Source organism: Balaenoptera acutorostrata, chromosome 20, assembly GCF_949987535.1.
Source record: "Balaenoptera acutorostrata chromosome 20, mBalAcu1.1, whole genome shotgun sequence".
In the NCBI taxonomy this organism is placed as follows: domain Eukaryota; kingdom Metazoa; phylum Chordata; class Mammalia; order Artiodactyla; family Balaenopteridae; genus Balaenoptera; species Balaenoptera acutorostrata.
Genome location: NC_080083.1, coordinates 8,047,292 through 8,068,808, shown reverse-complemented (window position 1 = coordinate 8,068,808; position 21,517 = coordinate 8,047,292). Strand labels below are relative to the sequence as shown.

General features: G+C 54.4%; 2 protein-coding genes across 6 annotated transcripts in view; both read right to left on the bottom strand.

Moving 5' to 3' along the window:
- PIK3R6 (phosphoinositide-3-kinase regulatory subunit 6) overlaps window positions 1-2,533 on the bottom strand; it is a 47,912-nt gene extending 45,379 nt beyond the window's left edge. The window contains exon 1 of the mRNA XM_057536298.1: window positions 2,450-2,533. The gene's annotated coding sequence lies outside the window, so the exon portion shown is untranslated. The remainder of the gene's footprint in view (window positions 1-2,449) is intronic.
- A 10,518-nt stretch (window positions 2,534-13,051) lies between these two features.
- Window positions 13,052-21,436, bottom strand: LOC103014949 (phosphoinositide 3-kinase regulatory subunit 5). 5 transcript variants are annotated; one of them, XM_057536826.1, is made up of 11 exons: window positions 21,357-21,436; window positions 20,353-21,079; window positions 20,068-20,227; window positions 19,607-19,732; window positions 18,955-19,083; window positions 18,704-18,797; window positions 18,377-18,453; window positions 15,964-16,057; window positions 15,642-15,724; window positions 15,044-15,156; window positions 13,052-14,940 (listed from the first exon to the last, which is right to left on the bottom strand). In XM_057536826.1, the coding sequence occupies exons 2-11, from the start codon at window positions 20,817-20,819 to the stop codon at window positions 14,793-14,795; spliced, it is 1,491 nt and encodes a 496-aa protein (XP_057392809.1). In that variant the 5' UTR covers window positions 20,820-21,079; window positions 21,357-21,436; the 3' UTR covers window positions 13,052-14,792. The 5 variants fall into 5 exon arrangements, 4 of the variants coding, with proteins under 4 accessions (XP_057392809.1, XP_057392810.1, XP_057392811.1 ...); XM_057536827.1 differs by having other exon boundaries at window positions 20,068-20,224; XM_057536828.1 differs by having other exon boundaries at window positions 18,955-19,080; window positions 20,068-20,224.
- Window positions 21,437-21,517: the final 81 nt, after the last annotated feature.

Here is a 21,517-nt window from a genome sequence, read left to right as displayed (position 1 = left end):
AACACCTGGGTCTCTGACTCTAGAATCTCGTGTTTTCCGCCAGCATCCCTAAAACTGTGGCACTCCAACCTGTTAGTCACAAGGAGGGTAAAATCTTAGACCCTTTCCAGCAGAGGGGCGAGACCAGAAACAAAGAATGAACGAGTGAATGAATGAATTGGGATTCAGAGGACATTCCTCCTTAAACACAGAACATTAGCAATGAACAGTCCTCAGGGCGGGTGCAAACACATGGCTATTCACTGCCTTGGGGTGAAATAGGCCACAGGACCAGCCACAGAGCCACAGAGGCGGTTCTGTGACACGTGGCAGGAAGCAGCAGATAGGACCCTGTTCGCAGCTGCTGCTGCCCATTCTCTCTGTGCAAGAGATCGTGGGAAAGACTTCCCGGCTGGAGGAAGGGCTGCAGAGAGCAGGACTGAGCAGGTCTGGCTCTGGGTCAGTGTTTGGCCATGAAGATCCCAGCTTCGGAAGATCCCCTGCCTGCCCCATTGCTGGCTCCCGGGCCAGACCCTTCAGACAGAAGAAGCCACCCCTTGGGAAGAAAGACACGGAGTTTCCCAGGACCACACCCCTGCCTCCCTCCTGTCCTGCGCCCACCACCCCGGCACAGAGAGAAGGGACCCCCCACTGCTGAACCACTCCCCTCCCCTCCCAACCGCGTTGCCAGCCGGCCGCCCCCAGGATATTGGGGCAGATGCCATTTCCAAGACTCTGAGTTTTTCTCTCCGTAGAGACAGACTTGCCGGACGACACACCCAGTTCTTTGGTTTAGAGCGTGTGATTAGTGGGGGTGGAAGTGCAGAGCTTGGGGTTCTGAGGGGGCCCCTGTCAACCCTCATCCCACGAGGCCCGCTGGGCTTTCCAGATTCCCAAGGGCCCTGCTCCCCAGCTGTCCCCTGAGGAACGGGCAGGCCCACTTCCTCCGCCGAGTCTGCCTCTGGCTGGGAAGGAAACACCTGGATGCGAGAGGGCTGCTCGAGGGGGGAGGAGGAGAGCATTGTTCCTGGGGTGGGGGGTGCTGGGGGAGCCTGGGAGGAATGTGACAGGGCCTGGATGCAGACCAGGAAGCCGCGAGCCAGCCTCGCATTCACGTCCACCGTGAGAGCCGAGGAGGTAACAGAGGAAAGTGGCAGGGCGGTCGGGCAGGTAGCATTTGGTGCTGGACTGCCCGGGTTCCAAGCCTCTCTGTTGCTATGGCAACATGTTGCTTAGAGCCCTTGTGCCTCAGTTCCTCTATCTTTAAAGGAGACCTAATATTAGCACCTACCTCATAAGATTACTGTGAGGACTCAATGAGATGGTATTCAAAAGCCACTTACTTAGAGCTAAATAAAGAAACAGGACAGGCCCTTGCTGCTACGTCCTCCACACACCCCATGCGTTAGCAGCCAAACTGAATCTCTAGCTGTTCTTTCTCGCTGTTCACACCCACTCTCCTACTCTGGGTTTGAGCACTTTGCCCCCCTCACTGGCACGCCCGCCGCTGCATCTCTGCACACAAGCCCTCTGTCTCCCTCAAGACCCAGGTGCCACTTTGCGTGGAGCCCTCCCTGATCCCACACCTGCGGGGCTCTCTCCACCTGCGCGCACACCTCGCCTCGCCAGCGGCCCCGGCACCTGTTACTGTCTGTGTTAGTCACTCACAGCCGTGTCTCAACCCCACACCAGCCGGGCAGCTTCTCAAGGACAGAGACACGGCTCTGGTTGGACTCTGGCACCGGCTGCACACGTAGAAGATGCTCGATCCGTGTGTGTATGTGTAGAGAATGGCCAAGACCTGGGACAGAGATGGACAGATAATGTCCCAGGAGGGGCACAGATGGGGACCCAGAAGATTCTCTCTGAGCCCTGTGCCTTGCTTACCCACTCTGCAGTCTTTGGCAAGTAAGTTGCCTCAGTCTCCTGACCTACAAACGGGCATTATAAACATACCCAGCCTTCCTCCAATTGCCCGTGAGAATCCAATGAGCTAATGAATGTATTCTATAGCACCAGGTGTGAATAATTAGTCCTGTTATTACTGGCATTTACAGGATTCGGAGAAGAAAGGAGAGGTCTTCTCACAGGGTCCTGCGTCCTTTCTTCTTGTGAAAATGGATTGAATAATCTTTTTTTAATTTTTTTTTTTGGCCGCACCTCGAGGCACGTGGGATCTTAGTTCCCTCACCAGGGATCGAACCCGTGCCCCTTGCATCGGAAGCGCGGAGTCCTAACCACTGGACCGCCCGGGTTGGATAATCTTAACTTGGCAGAACGGTCATAGTAGCCACCACATCTGGGCAACCCGTCTCGGAAAGGCTGGGCGTGTGTTCATAGGCGCCAGGGGTGTCTTGCCCCTCACGGGCTCCCCTTCCAGCACCCCTCCTCCCGGACCCTCCATCTGCCCTGCTCAGATCTGCCTCTCCCGGCTCCCTCCCTGGAGACCCTACCCCCAGCCAGCGCCTACCTTGGCTCAGCTGCAGCTCAGCTGTCCATAGTCCTGCCCGGGGAGGCCTCCAGCCCCGGACCACCTGATGCCTTAGACGAGCCCTGACCGGTGTCTGCAGCCTCCAGACCTGCAGAGAAAAGCCCAGTGTCGCACAGGCCTGGATCTGTCCCCTCCTCTTCCTTCCCCTTCCCCATGGCCCTCAAAGCTCCACCCAGAGCACATCCTGCTGCGAGGCTGCTTTCTAGAGAAGTGTCTGTGGTCAGCCACTGGCCACTGGAGGTTCTTTATTCTGACTGGGTGGGAGGGTGGCACCTCCAAGGGGCCCCCCGCTGGTGCTGCCTGGGCAGCGATGCAGGGAGCCCTGACTTCTTTCTCAAGCTCCAGACACACCAAGAACCACCCCCCGGACACCATCAGCCAGATGGTCCCAAGCTCCTGCGACTCAACAGGTGCAAAGCCAGTTCCTCGTTTCACCCTCTAAACCCACTTCTCTGCTGCTCATCTCAGAATCAGAAACCTGGGTGTCATTCTTCACACCTCCCCCTCCCTCACCTGTTACACCTAAACAGCACCAAGTCTTGTCACTGTCTCATGAATTGTCCCATTTTTTTTTCCATCCCCCATGGCTGTCATGAGGTCACCACCGTTTCTCTCCTAAATTATTAAAACTGCCTGATGTCTCCCTGCCTCTGCCTCATAGCCAAAGGTCTCTTTCTGATAGTGAAACACAAATCTGATCGTGTTACACCTTGTTACAACCTTCAGTAGCTCCCTATTACCTTCAAGAGAATGGCCAAATTCCTTAGCATGACTTGCAAGGTCCTTCTTGATCTGGTCCTTCCTTGATCCCCAACCTCAGGCTTTATCCCCTTGTTCTGACGCCTTCCAGAACGACTGCAGTTCCTTAATGATTCAGGCCATCTCCCACCTCCAGGCCTTCACATGTGCAGTGGGATTCTCTTCCCAACCCTTCTCCTGGCTCACTCCTAATCTTCCTTCCTTCAGTACAGAAGAGGGAAAAACAGGTCAGGAGGAAAAGTGGAGTACCATGGAAGCTGGGGGTGGGGACAGTGTCAAGGGCTTGATGGTCAACGGTGTCCAAGACTGCAGAGAGGACATGGATGAAGAGCACGAAAAAGCATCTGCTGACCTTGATGATCAGGAGACAGCAGTGCTGGGGAGCAGATCACCTCCAAGGTGACATGTTTGCTGGTTTGTCATATTCTTTCTTTTTCTCATATTTTGAAGCCAAGCAATATTTTGGGGAATCTCCAACACATTTCTAGACCTTTGAAAAACTCACACACTCTATGCTGTCATCCGATTTGGCCTAATGCCTAAATGGCTCTGGAGAGAGGCAGATTGCAGACAGCATGAACGCCTGGATTCAGCTGTGCCTGAAACCCTGATGCCTAGATCTTCTCTTAATTGTTCCACTATGTGATCCAATAAATGCCCCCTCCTTTTTGATTAAGACTGTTTGCATTGGGTTTCTGTCACTTGGGTTCCTCCTTTGCAACCAAAGGAGAAGCCGCTGACCTTTCTCTGCAAGGGCTGAATGGGCTCTGTTCCATCCCTTCCTTTTCGGTCCCACTCACATGACTGAACTCACATTTTTATCTTGCATCTTTGTATTCTTAGGTCACATGTCTGCCGCATCCCTCCCCCTATAAGTTCTGAGAAAGCAGAGGCTAGGTCTTATTTGTTATTCTATCCATCACAGGATAAGAGAATGTCAAGAGACAGTTTGGCTCAGTAAATAAAACAAAGGGATGAATGGATGAACGGATGAATGAGGGAATGAATGAGTGAAGCGAATAAGTCCAGGACAGGATGAAGGACCAAGAACTCAGCCCTTGCAGGTTCAGGACTCAGCAGCAGCCAGCAGTGTGGCCGTCACGGGCAGCCCCTTCTCCTTATCAGCTTATGGCCTGAGTCGGAAATCACAAGTTGATGTCAGCCTCTTGCGGCTGCTCTGCTCCTCTTATCCTCGGCTGATGTCTCTGCAACTACCATGGGTGTGGTAGCCACGGAAGTGGCTGCTTGGTGACCGTGGACAGCCTGGGAGCTGTCCCCTGCAAGGAGGAGCTGAGGCACCCTCATTTTGAGGGCACGCAGCTGATAGCCAGCCAGGAGACAAAGAGAGAGTGACGGAGGTGGACAGGGGAAGGACCAAGACCCCACACCTGCCCCCAGCGCACCACGCCTACCACCACCAAGGGGGTGGCATTGCCCCTCTGACTGTTCCCAGTGATGCCGTGTCCCTCCAGATCCTCTTCTTAGGGTTTGTTTAATCTGGGCTTTTCAGGCCGTCTGTTGCCAAGTTTCCCATCTGCACCAATCTCTGAGGAACAGCCCTTTCCCCCAACAAGACCACATGATCCATAAGCATCAGACTCGAGGGTTAGGGTTCCCTGCACGTACTGCTCTGGTTCCCAGATCACCTGGTTAGCTAATGGTTGCAAAGCCACTCTGGGGGTGATCAACGCCCAAGATACAGAAGCAGAGGCTCAACATCTATGGCCCCTTTGGGCACAGCTGTGATAGCTTCCCAGGTTCCTCTATCCCAGCCTGGGCGTTTGGAAGTCTGTTCACTAATTCACCTTGGAGCTGCCAAGTTACTTCTCTTTCCTGCAGACAATCCACTGCATCTGTTCCATCCTCATTCCTCTTTCCAGCCCCCTTTATTCAGAAAGATATTTCTTACTTATTTCCCTGTCTTTTACTAAGCAGCTGAGAGGTTTAAACAAATGAAACTTTAAATTTTTAAACAAATTAAAACAAATTAAATCGTCTTGTAACTGTGGTGGTAGGGAGATGAGTGCTGGGATCAGGGCCCTCTAGAGGGCCAGGGTATTGGAGTCAGGGAAGAATTATTTGTTTTGGATACAGGAAATCCAGGGCCACCTGTGCATTGCTCCAGCCCCATCGTCTGCAGGGGTCCCCTCTGGGAGCATTCAGCAGCCAATGCAGAATTCATTATCTCTATGAGTTTTCTAAGGAGTTCACGCTCAGAAAATCATAATAAGCAATGTAGATTTTACTGACGATTACGTTAGGAAGATGGAAAAGAAGTGGATATAACTCATCTCTTAACAAGCTATTTAAAAATCTTCCGTGGATATTTCTGTTGTCCGGACACCCTCCTCCAGGCCATGCCGTTGGACTGGTAGAGTTTTTTTTTTTTCCTTTCTCTTTTCTCCCTGTGACCCCAACTCACTAACTCCTGGCTCCTCCCACCCAGATTTTTTCACAAACATATCAAAGTCCTCTTGAAGTGCATTCAGAGCACCTCAACTCCATTCTAATCCTTGCCTCCCCGTTTTTATACCCCAAACTCATTAACAACAACCAAAAAACAAATGGTTCTCTGGTTGGTAGGACCCATCCTCAGAAAGCAGTGAGAGGTAATAAACCAGAAAATAGCTGTTACGGAAACACATCTTACTTTATCTATACAATCACTTCAAGAGTTAGGACAATTATGGAAACGGGTAAACTTGAGTTTAAAGGCTCGTATAACTGGCAGGTGATGGGACTTGAACCAGGAAACACCGAGTCCAGCGAGTTCATTGTAGGACCACAGGGAGGACCTGCAGGCTGAGCCAGCCTGAAGCCTGGCCCGTGTTCCTTGGCTCTCAACTCTATTGCAGGAAGACCAAGGCAGTGGCAAGGCTGGCGCTCACCTGGTGGGCACCTCTGCTTCTAGTGAATTCCCTCCAGGGCAGCAGAACAACATCATGCCCTAAACCAGTGTTTCGCAAAGCATGGCTCCTGGGCCAGCAGCATCGGTATCACCTGGGACCTCGTTAGCAACTAGTACTGTCTGGCGAGGAACAGTACACGTTATCGGGAATTTTCCACCCTTTACTTCCTGCAGTGTGGTTTTGTTGGTTGTGTGAGCACGCAGAGTTAGGGCTAACGGGGTGACCTTTGTAGGAAGCTGATTTATGTTTCTATCCATTCCCTCACCTTTCAGCTGCTCTTATTTTGGGGGGAGAAGGAATTTCGATTTTAAACACTGTCAACATTTTTTTAAATTTTAGTGTTTAAAAAATTGCTCAAGCAATTCAAAAATATATTTTCATGGTAATAACAAACATTATACAGCAGTATATAGCATAAAAAAGGAAGCCTCCTCCTCCCCCTTCCCAGTTTCTTTTCCCTCCCCTCACAGTGATCACCATTGCCCACAGCTTGGGGTGATTTATACAGATTGTTTGTCAGCTTGCTTTGTTTCTTGGAAATCATTATCAGTACCTAAGGACCAACCACATTCTTTTCTTAAATTTAAATGTCCGTATTTTCTGGACTAGTAACACATTTACATGGATCAAGGTGGGAAAGATACAGAGAAACCCAGACCATTCCTTCTTGCACAAGCCATCCTTCAAGTTGGTGAGGAAAAACTTCTCTGCCCAGGCCTCCCTCTGCACCTGTGCCCCCTCCAAACTCCTCAGGCCCCTCAGGCCCCTCTGAAATGGGGTCAAGAGCAGAGAGAACCTGGGGTTGCCCTGGAGGGCAGGGCCTGGGATCCTCTTACTCCCCCTGTTCTCAGGTCAGCCTGGAGACCATCCTTCCCTGCCCCAGCACCCTCGCACCGCCCCCCCCCTTTACCTTCCTACTAAGGCAGGTTCCTCCAGGGCAGGTCTGCAAGTTTTGCAGAGTGTGGAGGAGGAGCTGGAGGCGCTTGTCTGTATAAAATTCGCCCCTAGAAGGCTGAGGATGGAGCAGGACATCAGTGAGAAAACCCGAAGAGCCCAATCCTTTATTACCTGCGCAAATTGCCTGGCCTGTGCACACGCGTGCGCACGCACTCCGGCAGGAGACAGAGCGTCCTGGCCGGGCTCTGCTCCTAGCTGCCTCTGCTCCGTCCCCTCCTCTCTGGGTCTCAGTTTGCCCATCTGTAACCCGAGGGATTGGAGAGTGTGTTTGCAAAGCCTTCCTAGCTTTCTCCGGCTTCTTTCCCAGGCAGTCTTGCTTCTGTAGACCTGCGGCTACAGTTTTGCTCAGAGAGGCCCCTTTCCTTGGTGGGGGAGGGGTTGGGCGTGGGGAAGGCTGCTCTGCTCCCTTCCCTCCCCACATTTTCCTCTCACCCGAGGTCTCAGGGGACCCTTTTGAGGCCAGGGCCAGCTTTGGGGGCTGAAGCGACATTCATTCACCAAGGGCTTCCTTCCTGACTCCCCCGCCCCGCCCCCCAGCAGTGGCCACATGGGCTTGCCTGGAGCCCCGCCAACCCTTTCCTCTCCTCCTTCACCCCCCGACTTCCACTTCTCCACACCCCACCCGCCACCATCCCCAGGGAGTGTGAAGAGGGTAGCTGTGAAACCAGCAGGGCTCCTCTGGAATTCCATTAGGATGAAGCCATCCCCCTCAGATCTGTGTGAACTTTACTTTTCTGGGCCTCAGTTTCCCCACAGCTCACATGAGGGGGTTGAGGGAACAGCAGAGCTTAAGAGCAGGGTTAAGAGCAGGGAGTCTGGTGTCTGGCTGAGTCCTGGCTTCCCCTTTTCACTGTCTCTGTGACCTTGGGCAAGTTCCTTAGCTTCTCTCAGTTTCCCCAACTGTAAAATGGGGCACAATAGTACCTACCTCATGATGAGACAGGCTGGGACCTGGGACCCTCTACTGCAGTGCTTGCACCTGGACAAACGTCTCCTCCAGCAACAGAATACAAAGAAACTATAAGGGACTAAAAATACCTGCACGCATGCGCAGTTTAGGCAAATTATGAACAAGAAGATACAAAAAGGTCAAAACCCAACTGCCACTTCTGAGGTGCCAGGAGCAAAAGCAGGGTCCTGCGCATGACCCCTGCACACGCCACCACCAAGGGGGTGGGCAGACCACCTGAGCCACCGCTCCGGCCCAACCCCCCCTCACCCCATTTAAGGGACCAGCTCGCCCCACCTCAGGGAGTGAGCAAGGGCACCTGTTGCTTGTTCTCGCTCCCTTCTGCTGCAGCACGAGTCCCAGTAAAGACTCGCCTGAATTCCTCCTCCGGCCTCTCATCAATTTCTATTGATTAAAGAGTCCAGGAACCCTGGTCGGTAACAGTGGTGGCTTTGGGAAGCATCCGTGAGATGACGTAAGCACGTAAAGCGCGTGTACAGCGCTGGGAAGCGTAAGCGAGATGACGTAAGCACGTAAAGCACGTGGACAGTGCTGGGCCCGTGCACGATAAGTGTTTGCTAGTATCTCGGTTTGTGCTACCTTGATGTTCAGGGGAGATTCTCTGGTCAGGCTGCAATGACTCCGGGGCTTGGCCTCCAGCTCTAAATTTCTGAGGTTCCCCGAATGGGTCCTGTTTCTTCCCACTCGCCCTGTGCAGAGAGGGGCACACGGGTGTGGCTGCCGTGACCGCAGCCGCCTCTCCAGGGACCGCATGCTCAGAATTGCCAGGTATTACGGACTAAATGTCTGTGTCCTCCCCAGATTCGTATGTTGAACCCCCAATGTGATGGTGTTAGGAGGTGGGACCTCTGGGAGGTAATTAGGTTTAGATGAGGTCCTGAGGGTGGGGACCCCATGATGGGATTAGCGTCTTTATAAGAAAAGGAAGAGACACCAGAACTTCCTCTCTCCACCTTGTGAAGACGCAGTGAGAGACGGCCGTCTGCAACCCAGGAAGAGAGCTCTCACTAGACACTAAACCTGGCAGCACCTCGACCCTGGACTTCCCAGCTTCCAGAATTATGAGAAGTAAATGTCTGTTGTTTAAACCACCCACTCTATGGTATTTTGTTACAGCAGCCCAAGCCGACTGAGATCCTGGGGGCTGTGGACTGGCCCAGGACACAGGTGTGCCTGGTGCCCGGGACAGAGAGAAAGGGTACAGATGGGGATAGCCTGCCAGCTGCCTGTCTTTGCCCCAGGGGGATGGGGTGGGCACTCTTTCCCAGGGGAGCCGGCTCCCTTTACCCTGCTTGTGCTGGTTAGGGTTAGGGGAGTGAAAAGAGGGATTCAGAGACTTGGGTAAAGGAGGGAGTGGCTTCTTCCCCAAGAAAACCAAGAAGTCCTCTTCCCAGGGCAGCGGCTAACCTCCCAGTGCTCGAGGGTGGGGTGGGCGTGACAGTGGGGGAAGGGAAGTCTGAAGCCCCAGGGCAGGTGCCAAGCAGTCCAGGTCCACACACGTCTCCCATGTGGGTGAAGCTGCAGGGGCTGGAAAACTCTCTGATACCTCTGCTTTGAGCAGACTGAGGGGGCTCTAAGCGTTCCTTGACACAGGGGTTGTGGGAGAGCCATCCCTCTGGAGGAGGCGTGACGTGGATGTCAGGGACCATAGAAAGAGGTCTGAGGATGGTAACAGACCACTATGGCCTGGGCCCCAGAGGAAGCTGCCAAATTGACACATCGGACTTCGTTAAAATTAAGACCACCTGCTCTGCAAAAGGCACTGTTAAGAGAATGAAAACACAGGCCACAGATTGGCAGAAAATATTCGCAAAATGCATATCCGATAAAGGACTGGTATCCAAAATATACAAAAAACTCTTAAAATTCAACAATAAGGAAACAACTCAATTAAAACATAGGCAAAACCACACCATTGTAAAGCAATTATACTCTAATAAAGATGTTAAAAAAAAAAAAGGGCAAAAGATCTGAACAGACACCTCACCAAAGAAAATATACATACAGCAAATAAACACATGAAAAGACGCTCAACATCATAGTCTTTAGGGGACTGCAAGCTAAAACAACAATGAGATATCACTACACACCCATTAGAATGGATAAAACCCATAGCACTGACAATACCTAATGCTACTAAGGATGTGGAGCTACAGGAACGCTCATTCACTGCTGGTAAGAATGAAAAAAGGGCCCAGCCACATTGGAAGACAGTTTGGCATATAAAAAACAAAACAGAAAAACCTAAATATATTTGTACCATATGATCAAGCAATTGTGCTCCTTGGTATTTACCCAAATGAGTTGAAAACGTATGTACGTCCGAACAAAAACCAGCACACAAATGTTTATGGAGGTTTTATTCAGAACTGCCAAAAAATGGTATCAACCAAGATGTCCTTCAGTAGGTGAACAAATAAACAAACTGTGGTACATCAATAAAATGAAACATTCAGCAAACAAAAAGAAATGAGCTATGAAACCACGAAGACATGGAGGAATCTTCAATGCATATTGCTAAGTGAAAGAAGCCAATCTGAAAAAGCTACATACTGTATGGCTCCAACTATATGATATTCTGGAAAATTTGTAACTATGGAGACAGTAAAAAGATGATTGGTTGCCAGTCTGCTTAAGAAAATAATGGTTTCAAATTCTTTAATTATATTAGCCTATTTGGGATATCCATTTCTTCTGTCAGATGGGCAAACTGTATTTTTGAGAAATTTCTCCATTTTATCCAAATTACCAAATGTATTGGTAAATCTATAATATCCCTTTATTACCTTTTTAGTGTGTATAGGATCTGTAGAGATGCCTTCTTTTTCATTCATGATATTGATAATTTGTTCTCTCTCTCATCAGTCTTGCTAGGGGGTTTTCAATTAGTATGTTGGTTTTCTAATTCATAGATTTCTATTACACTTATTTCCTTCCTTCTACTTTCTTTAGGATTGATCTACTATTCTTTCTCTAGCTTTCTGAGATGTAAATGTAAATAACTGATTTTTAGCTTTTGCTCTATTATAAGATATGCTTTTTTATGGCAATAAATTTTCTCCTAAGTATTGCTTAAGCATCCTGAGAGTTTCAATAACATATACTCATTATTAACCACTTCAATATATTTTCTAGTTTCCACTTTTATTTCTTTCTTGACCCCTGGATTATTTAGAGATGTAGTGTCTGATTTACAAGCAGTTGGGATTTTCTAGTAAAATTTACCTTATTGATAATTTAATTTCATTGTAGTCAGGGAATATACTCAGTTTGATTTCAATCATTTGAAATTTGATATTCTACTCGTACTTGAAAACAATGTGAATTCTATTGTTGTTGAGCAGTGTTCTATTTCAATGAGATCGAATTGGTTAATTGTGTTGTCCAGATCTTCTATAACTCTACTGATTTTTTTTTTTTTTTTTTTGTCTATTTGTTCTATCAGCTCCTGAGAGAAATGTGTTAAAGTCCTTCACTATGGTTGTGGAGATGTTAATTCTGTCAATTTTTGTTTTATAGTTTAAATTTATAAAATGTCCCTCTTTATCTTCTGTAATGCTTCTGACATTAAAATATTTGTCTGATACTGGTGTAATGCCACCATCTTTTTGGGACATGTTTGCATGGTGTTATCCTTTCCATCCTTTTGCTTTCAGCCTTTCTGTGTTCTTACATTTAAAGCATTTCTCTTGTGAGCAGTGTATAATTTTTTAAAAATCATTGAACAATTGTAGGTATAGAATTCTAAGTTGACAGGTTTTGTTTTTTTTCTTTTCAGCACTTTAAGTATGTCATTTCATTGTATTCTGGCTTCCACTGTTTCCGTAGAGAAGGGAGCTCTCAGTTTAATTGTTGCTCCTTTGAAGATTAAGTGTATTTTTTTCCTCTGGCTGTCTTTAAGATTTTCTCATTACCTTTTTTCCCTCAGAAGTTTGACAAGGAGGTACCTCTGTGTGTGTGTGTGTGTGTGTTTAAACTAAACTCCAGACTTTATTGGGATTTCAGCAGTTTTTCCATTAAGATTCTCTTTCTGTTTCAGGATCCCACATTGCACTTAGTTTTCAGGTTTCCTCGGTCTCCTTCAGTCTGTGAATTTTTCAGTCCTTCCTTGTATTTCATGACACTGGAGTGAGTACTGGTCAGATTATCCTGTAGAATGTCCCACAATCTGGGTTTGTCTGGCATTTTCCTCATTATTAGTCTTGGGTCATAGGGTTTTGGAAAGAATATCAGAGGTGAAGTGCTCTTCTCATGTAGTTTTATTTTTCTCTTGTGTGAGGTTTGCTGAGTTTATTGACTCTGTGGGCTGATGTCTTTCATCGATTTTGGCCAACTGAATGTTGGCAGAAGAGATACTGTGCCAGTTCCAGGCTCAGGCCCTAGGAGGCATCACATGTCTCTGCTTACCCCTCCTATGCTAACATGCTGACCCAAGGTACCCGAGGGACCCATAGAGCAGAACTGAACCCAACCTGCAGCTTGGAGCCAAGCCACTCTGAGCCCCACCTTGATCCCTAGATGTCCTGTAGATGTACGAGCAAGAATAAATGATCACAGATGTAGTCCATCGAGCATTAGGTGTGCTTTCCTGTTTGCAACAGCTAGCTGATACAGAGCTAAAGCCTCTCACGGTTCTTTCTTCCTCCGTCTCACGTGGTTGTGCTGGAAGCCTGGTGCTTACCTACTTCTCCCAGGTCACAGGTGTCCTCCACCATCCCTTCACCTCCTTTTCTCTCCCTCCCTATGAGCCAAGTCTAATAACAGCCCCAGGTCCGGAGGGTCAGCAAGGATCTCACTTCCCTTCCTCTCGGCGGCACGATGAGGATTACACAGAAAATTTCGGCACAAGCGTATTTTTGATAGAGAGGAAAATTACAAAAAGATAAACAAAACAACCCCCCAAGAATCTTATTTCCACTCTATGTGAAGTGATTTACGTGAACTAGCCAACTGTCAGGAAAATAACTGTAAGTCATTAAATCCAGGAGGAATCAAGTTTTATTTGACAATAATATTAAATTCCACTTGTTTATTCTTGAACATCTGTCAATAGTAGGACAACCAGCTCACACAACAAAAAATATTGAAGGTATACTGCCAACCACTGTCTGGGGCCTGAAGCAAGGACAGATGGCCTTGACAGCGGAAGGGTGACGATATGCGGCCAGAGACATTCTGTCCACTTCTCTCAAGTCCTGAGTTCTCTGGGCTGGGGTTTCATGGGCTCCTATAAGCCCAGAACCTTTGGACCAGATGAAGCCGGAGCAGGAGGGAATCGAGGGGTTCTGTGCAGAATACAGTTGTCTTGCTTCCGTGGTTACTTTCTCCACCTCTACGAGTCCAAGTCCCGGGCCCAGGCCCGCCCTCCGCCTACCATCCTAGCCCACATCAGCTTCCAGCTTCTCAAACCACTGCAACCTGGCAGTTAAAAACTTTGGCTCTCATGTTGTATCAGCCGTTTTCCCCCAATCAGGCCCTAAGCTCCTCAAGCTCAGCTGTCCATCCTCTACTCCTCTGGGAACCTGCCCAGGCGCAGTGGTACCAGTGAACTTTGGGGCTGGAAGATTTCACACACAATGGAGTGAGACGGGAAGTGGGGCACAGGGGCCAACCCGGGAGAGGAGGAGGTGAAGGCACGTGTGCAGCCCTCCTCTCCTTCAGAGGGTAGAACCGAGGGCTCCCTACCCCCTCGGTCTGGGTCCTGCCTCATCAGTGAATTGGAAAGGAGGGAATGAAGAGCATCGCCTCCCCACCCCCCGCCAGACAGGTGAGTCAGGGCTTAAAGGGCGAGGCCGCTGACCTTTACTGAGCACCTGCTATGAGCCTGCGGCTGAGCCAGGCGCGTTGCACACAATTTTGTCTCAGCCTTTTAAGGAGGTCTTATATCCCCCCATCTTAGCGCTCAGGAAAGGGAGGCTTGAAGAAGCTAATTCACTTCCTTCTGGTCATTTAGCTAGAAGGTAAGAGCTGCCACTGAATCTAAGCTCGTCCTGCCTCCCAAGGATCTCGATCCAGAAAGAGGCTCCAGAGAGAGTCTGTTCTGAGTCCTGACAGCAGACAGGTCAAGTGTTAGTGCTGTTTTTTAGAAGATCCAGGGAACTTGAGAGAGAAAGGGTGTGTGCGGGTGTGTGTGTGTGCGTGCGTGCATGCATGCGTGTGTGTGTGTGTGTGTGTGTGTGTGTGTGTGTGTGAGAGAGAGAGACAGAGAGGGGTGTGGGATGGGGGCGACGGCACTGAGGTCAGAAAAGTCGCATCTACGTTTCTACCACCTGAACCCCTGAGTAAGGGGACTGAAATTCCAGACTCCAAGGGCTCCCCAAGCCCCTGACAAAGTAAGGGGGGGGGCCCGGCCAAGGGTTGGGGGAGGAGGCCTAAACCACACCCCAGAGCACCAGAGCCTCAGATCTTTCTTCTAGAAAGGATCCTAGACCACACCAGAGGGCAGGGCCTTCAGAGGCCAGCCCACCCATCCTTCTCCTTTCTACCTGAGGAATCTGAGGGGCTGTAGGGCCAGGCCCCTCTCCCTAATGCCTGTTTCTTTCCCAAACAGAGCCCTGAGGCGCCGTCAACCCCCTAACCCCTGCCCCCTGCCTGCTGCAGGGCCCACAGCGGGACCCTGACCCAGCACAGGGTCGTCCAGTTCTCCACGGGGAGCGAGGCCCTCCAAGAGGGAGGGGGCTCCGAGGAGGCTGCCCCCGGGCTTGCTGTCCAGGCTGGTGCTGGGCCGCTAGGGCAGAGCGCCACTGAAAGTCATGATGGGCAGACAGAGCAGGGAGCAGAGGTCGGGTGCGGCCTGCGCCTGCAGGTAGGAGGGCCTCTGGGGTGGGGGGCAGAGGCTGCTCTTCTCCGGCTTGTAGCAGGGTGAGACCTCACACCTGTGGGGCAGGGCAGGTGTCAGGGCAGGCCTCCCATCCCTCCAGCTCCTTCCAGGCCTCTGGGTGGGTGCTGAAGCAGAGCTGGGGGCCCCCGCTTTCCTACCTGACCACACTCTGCAGGATCTTCCTCTCGTCCTGGTCCAGGCACACGGCAAAGGGGCAGCTGTTAGAGCCGATAATCTGCACCTTGTCCACTTTGATCTGCGAGATGCTAATCTAGAAGGAAGGCCCGGGTCACCCGGGAGCCCCGGCCCCAGAGCTGCCAGCCCTCGGCAGCTTCTTCCCTTGGAACCGCCCGACTGGGTCCAGGGGGTGGGGCAGGAGCTCGGCTGCCAGCTCTCCAGGCGCAATGGGCGTGCAGGGGACTGGTCCCCCCATCGGGCCCTGCTTCCTCCCCAGCCTCTGCCCTTTCTTGAGTCTGGAAGGAGCAAGTGTCCTGGGAGGAGAAACCCCACTGTCCTCACTGTGACAGCCCGGGTTCCCTGACACAGAGGCCACTCCGCCTTGGACTCGGGGCTCCCCAGCGGCCACCGCGGAGCCCCACAGGTGTGCACACCCTTCACCTGCCTCTCCTCCCACCACAGGCCCCAGTGCAGCCCTCGGACACCCTCCCATACACACGCATACACACGCACATGCGGGCACACACACGCCCAGTAAGTCTCCTGAGGGGATGACAGGGAGGAGAGGAAAGCTCTTACCTGGTTGAAGCCCTTCTTGGATTTAGGGTTCTGCCTTTTCACCACTTCTGTCAGGTTTAGCGTCAGGGCCTCCGTGCTGGAGTCTGAAGGGCAAGGGTGGCTCAGGCCAGGCTGAGGAACCCACACCCCCTGCCCCTCCCCTCCCCTCCCCTGCCCCACCCCATCCCTCCCCTCCCCCACCCCTCCCCCACCCCTGCCCCACCCCACCCCTCCCCCTCCCCTGCCCCTCCCCTCCCCCCACCTCCCTGTCCCCCTCCCCCTGCCCCACCTGTACCCCATCCCCTGCCCCACCCCTCCCCTCCCCTCCCCCCTGCCCCCTCACCTAGGTCCTCCTGCTGCCGGCAGGCCTTGCTGAGGTTGACGGAGGTGCAGACCTTCTCCATGTTACTCCAGCGACTGCGTCCACTGATGGCCCCCTGGGAAGGCAGCAAAGCCAGACCCTCTCAGCGGCATGCCCTCCGGGGCCTGCCGCCTTCTCTTTGAAGAAGCAGCTCCAGACCGGCCAGCGACAGGGCGCCGCCTGCAGCCAGCGCACCCAGGAAGCTCGCTCTCACTCACCCGAGCCTGCCAGCTTCTTCACCAAGAGCCCCTTGACCCCTATATAGACCTTACTGGCTCCAGGGAGGAGCATCAGGTCACTGGCTTGGACCACAGGTCAGCCTGGTGACTGGGTCGTAGGGTGCGAGTGCTGAGAACATCTCAAGGGGTGGTCTGAGGATCTTCTGAACCCCGAGTGAGGGAGAGACAGGCTCACGGGCAGGGGGTCCCAGGCAGAGCTGGGCCGGAGCCCCCTCTTTGGGTCTTTGTCTGAACGTCTCTTTCATCAGGGACCTCCGCGTTGCCAAACCCACAAGCACTCTCAGTCCTCGGCCTGCCTGACCTTACAGGAGAATGCCATCCTGTTCCCTCCTCCCCTCTCCTGGGCGTCCGTGGCGGCATGCTCCCGGCTTCCCCACCGCCAGCCTCGCTGGGGCCTCTGCTTTGCGCGATCGCCCCCCTCTGCCCCCATCACAGGACGCAGGTCTCAGGAGCTTCTCCTGGGGCCTCCGCTCTGTTATTCCTACCTTCTCCTTGAGGGAGCCTCACCCATGGCCCTTTCTCCATGACCACCTATACACCCTTCTCCACATTTCACCTCTGAGCTCAGGCCCACCCTCCCACTGCCTGTTCTGGTCTCTCCTTCCCTCTCGAACCCACTATGTCCCACACCCACTCCCCCACTGGAGCTGGGCTTCTTCTGAGAAAATGGTCCTGCCAGTTGCAGAAGGCTGAAATCCAGGAGTTGGAGCCTCTCCTTTTCTAATCCATCCCTAAGCCCTGCTGCTCATGTGATTCACATATAACCCCCACTTCTTTCCTCCCTAGTGCAGGCTGCCCATGTTTCTCTCCTGGACAACCACGGGAGCCTCTGACTTGGCTTTCCCACACCCCCTGGGGTCCCCTCCGATATTCCCCACAGAGCCACCACAGGGGGCTTCCAAACCTCAAATCTGATCCTGCCACACCCCAAACGGAAAGCCCTTCACAGGATACCCATTGCTCTTAGGACAAGGACAAAACTCCTCTCATTGAACCCAGGCCCTTGGCATTCCAGCCCTGCCAATTTCTTTAGCTTCACCTCATCATCCTTTCCCCCCTCACTGTCTCTGCGCCAGCCCCTCTGGTCCTCCTTCAGTGCCCTTGGATGTTCATGTTCTCTCTCACCACAGGGCCTTTGCACATGCTATTATCTCTACCTGGAGGGCACGTCTCTCTTCTTTCCTTACTTAACTAACTCCTGGTTTTCTTTCCAACACTGACTCAATGGCCCTTCTCAAGGAACCTTGTCTAACTTTCCTCACTGGGTTGAACAATCCCCTTAAGGGTTCTCACAGAACCCTTTACCTCTCCTGCATCTGTTCGTCACAGTTGTAATTATACATGTTGTGGGACCATCTAACCCCTCCAGACTGTAAGAGCTTTGCTTACTCTCGTGAATGCTCCTGTGCCATGAACAACATCTGGGACACAGTGGGTGTTTAACGAACACCCGGAACACAGCACCCAGTGAGTGTCAGTGCCCCTGCCCACCTCCTCGGCCACTACATGGAAAGAATCCTATTGTCTCTATCCCACCAGCCCTTTTGTTGCCTTGTCATCACTTGCCACTCTTTAATATTACCTTGGGCACTTTCTGTTTCCTTGTTTATTGTCTGTCTCCCTCCTCTAGAGAAGTTAAGAGGGAGGGCCTGGCCCAGCACAGAACCTGACATGAGTAGGTGCTCAATAAATACCTTTCAAATTGCTGAGGGAGGGAGGGAGGCAGGGAAGAAGGCAGGAGGCTGCTTGTCCGGGAGGTGGGCCTGTCGTGGCCCAGAGACGGGGTGTGCCCGTGGGCTCCCCCCGCAGCTCCCCTCACACCAAACCTACTCCCACACACCCACCGGGCACAGCAGTCCCTGGCCTGTCCCTCGCTCTGCCCCATTCTCACCCCCAGCCCTGAGGCCAGGCCCCAGCACTTCTCAGAAGGGCTGACTGAGCACGTTCAGCGGTGGGGAGAACTCGGGGCGGGGGCAGCTTTGGAGGCAGAGGGGGAGAGGGAGGTCCACCGCCTCTCCTTCCCCCTTCTCTCAGCATCCAGGAGAGCCTGCTGCGGCCTTCCAGCTTAAAGACCGCCCGGGGAACACAGGAGGCTGGCTCTGGGGAGGCGGCATGGGGAGCAGATCCCGGAGGGGAGGGGCCAGCATCAGTCTCACCTTGCTGTAAATAATCTGTAGTGTTAGAGGGATGGCCTCCCGGTCACCATCGATGCCCAATCGCTTGCTGCCAGGACCTGTGCCACACACAGAGAGACCCTCTGCTTCTCGTTCCAGTGCCCTTCACAGACCCCAGGCTCTGCCTCCCTGCCCCACTGCCCTGGGACCCCTCCTCCCCAGGGCCCCAGATCCCGGCCCACCTCCCTCTAGCTCTACCTCCAGGGGCCCCACCTCCTGGCGCCCTCTCGCCCCGCCACCCCAGGGTCCTCCTCTCCGGTGTGACACCCCCCCCTGCCCCGCCTCCACTGGGGCTCAGGCAGCACCCACCCGAAGCCTTGATGGCGCGTGTGGCGGCGGAGTGACCCAGCTCCAGGGAGTGGATGAAGATCTCTGTCGTCTTCTCCCCGGTGATGAAGGTCAGCTGGAGAGGGCAGGAGCGTGGGCGTCAGCGTGGACCTCCAGGAGGGGCCCCCAGCACAGGCTCCTCCAGCACAGGGCTGCTGGCTGCCCGGGTGTGGAAGCAGCCCTGCAGCTAGTCTGGGGGAAGAGGTGGCGCAAGGCGGCAGGGCAGGCCTTACCTCGGTCTGGTAGACCTGCAGCAGCACCGGCCGGGCAGCGAAGCGGCAGTAATAGAGCAGCATGTCCGCCAGGATGGGCAGCTGGGCAGGAGAGCCCTCCAGGGGCCGGGACTCAGCCTTCAGAGACTGCTGTGTGTTGGGGGGGGGGGGCGAGCCCGAGCCCGAGGGACAGGGGGACAGAGAGGGAGAGAGAAAGGGAGGATGAGAAGAAGAGAGACAGAGGTGCAGACACACAGAGGAGAGATCCCGAGGCAGACAGGGCCAGGGAGGGGGGCGGTGAGACGGGAGCAGGAAGCAGAACGGTCAAGGGAGGACCCACAGCCTGGCCTCCGCCGCTCCCTCGCTGGCCCATGGGCCTCCAGGGAGGCCCCGGCCGAGCTAGACAAAGCTGGGAGTTGAGGAAGGGAGCTGAAGCCTAAGGCAACTGGACCCTCTGGGGCCCCTCCCTCTCGGTGCGGTGACCCCTCCCTGGGCCTCCGAGCCCCGGCTTCAGCTCAGCCCTGCTTCCACCCACCCTCCTTGCTCGATCCCAAGTGAGCCCTGGTCCTCCAGTGGGGCCGCAAGCTGGATCCCCCAAACTAGGGCCTTCAAAACAAGGCTGGGTGACCACAGCCAGGGCCCTCCACCTGCACCCAGGAAAGGGGCCGCTTACCTGGCACAGGACTTCAGGGGGCAGGTGCATGAGGCCCAGGACGTTGCGCTCATACCAGGGGTCAAGCATGCCGAGGTAGTGGGAGATGTCATTGGTGCTTTCCTCCCAGGGGGCTGCACCCAGCTCCTGGGGCGGTGGCGAGAGTCATTCCCAGCCACCCGGACGCCTGCCACCCTAGCTTCGGGGCCCTGGGTGGCACCTGCAGCCACACCCTGAGCTTCTCTGCGCCCTTGGAGAGGTCTGACAACTCTCAGTCCGTGTCACACAGCAAAACGTGCCCCCGCCCACCGTCCGGCCAAGTGCAGGGCAGGGACCACGCCCGGGAGGGAGGCCCAGGCAGGAGGCGGCAGCCCCTAAACACAGGGCTGCTGGCCACTTCCGACCAGCCCCCTTCCGGTGACCGGGACCTGCTTACACCTCCTCGCTTTGCCGCCCTGCTGGGTCCAGGGCTGGGGACCTACCGCAGGGCCGGGGTGCCTCGGGGGGTCTGTGGGGAGCGGCGGCGTCTGGCTCCGAGGGGCTGGGCTGGCGCTGGTCCCGCGGCTCCGCTTCATGGGCACGTAGAAGAACTGAAGCTTGAAGAACCGCGTGAGGAGCGGACGGTTGCTCTCCAGCCGCCTGCTGAGAAGAAGATGGTGAGAAGGGAGGCCCTTGGCCCCTCTGGGACCCCAGTCCTCGAGCCCAGACGCCGCCAGCACCACGCCCCTGCTGCCCGGGGCAGACTGATGCCCCGTTTCGGCTCTCACCGCAGTTTGCTGTACGCCCGGGCCACCTTCCCCGAGATCCGATCGGAGCCGAAGACCACGACTCGCAGCGTGGAGGCCTTGGGGTCCTCGTCCCCGCTCAGGAAGGGGCAGCGGCGCCGGTGACGGGAGGCGGGGGCCAGGAGCCAGCCGGGCAGCTCGGGGTCGAGCTTGTGCTGGGGCAGGGAGCGGGAGCGCTGGGCCCGGGACGGGGGCAGCGCCGGGCCATCCAGGGGGCTGCAGGGGCTGCAGAGGCTGCCGGCCCGCCGCAGGGGCCGGGCGCTGTCCGGGCTGCCCTCCAGGGTCCGGGAGTCCCTCCGCAGCACCAGCTGGCTGGTGCTCTTGAAGAGCTTATAGATCCTGTTGAACTTCTGCCCGGGCCTGCGGTGGCCCCGGCGCTCCTGGCTGCCAGGCCTCTTGGGCCACTCGAAGGAGCTCTCCTCGCCGTCCTCCACGTAGCCACTATCCATGCCGTCAGAGAGGCCCGCGACAAAGGAGGTCAGCAACTGGCGGGAGAGGGTGGGTCCCGAGGCCTGGGATGAGGCAAGCGACAGCGTGGAGTCGTGGAAGGCTGCCGAGCCGCCGGAGAGCAGCGAGTCCCTCTCGGCACAAGGCCCCTCGGTTTCCAAGTCCTCCTCGTCCTCCTCGTCCTCCCCGTCCTCCTCATCGTCCCCCAGGATTCCTGGCTGGAGCAGCTCCTGTTCCTTGAGCAGGATTTCCTGCAGGATGTCTGCAGGGAAGCAAGGGGAGACACCGTCTGGGTGTCCGAGCCCTTGGAACCCCTCTTGCACACCCTTGGGCGGGGTGACAGACTGAGACAGAAGGAACTTGGGGAGCAGAGGGCAGAAGGAGGGCAGAGGGCAGCCCAGAGCCCCGCCCCCTGCTCTGCTCAGAGCCTGCTCAGGTGGGAGGGCTGGCAGGAGGGTGGGGTGAGGGGCAGCTGCAGAGGAAGAGAGCCCGGGCAGTTTGGGGGGTGGGCACCATGAGGGCCCCAGCGGGCGGCTTACCAAAGCTGTCCTGGTTCCAGCTGTAGGTGTAGCACCTGGCGACAGGGATGGGGATGGTACGGAGCTTGCCAGGCTTTGCAGTGTCTGCAGGAACGGGGGAGGGAGGGGCAGGAGGTGAGGGCTGGGTAGAGGCCTTGAGATCGGCCAGCCCAGACCCCTCG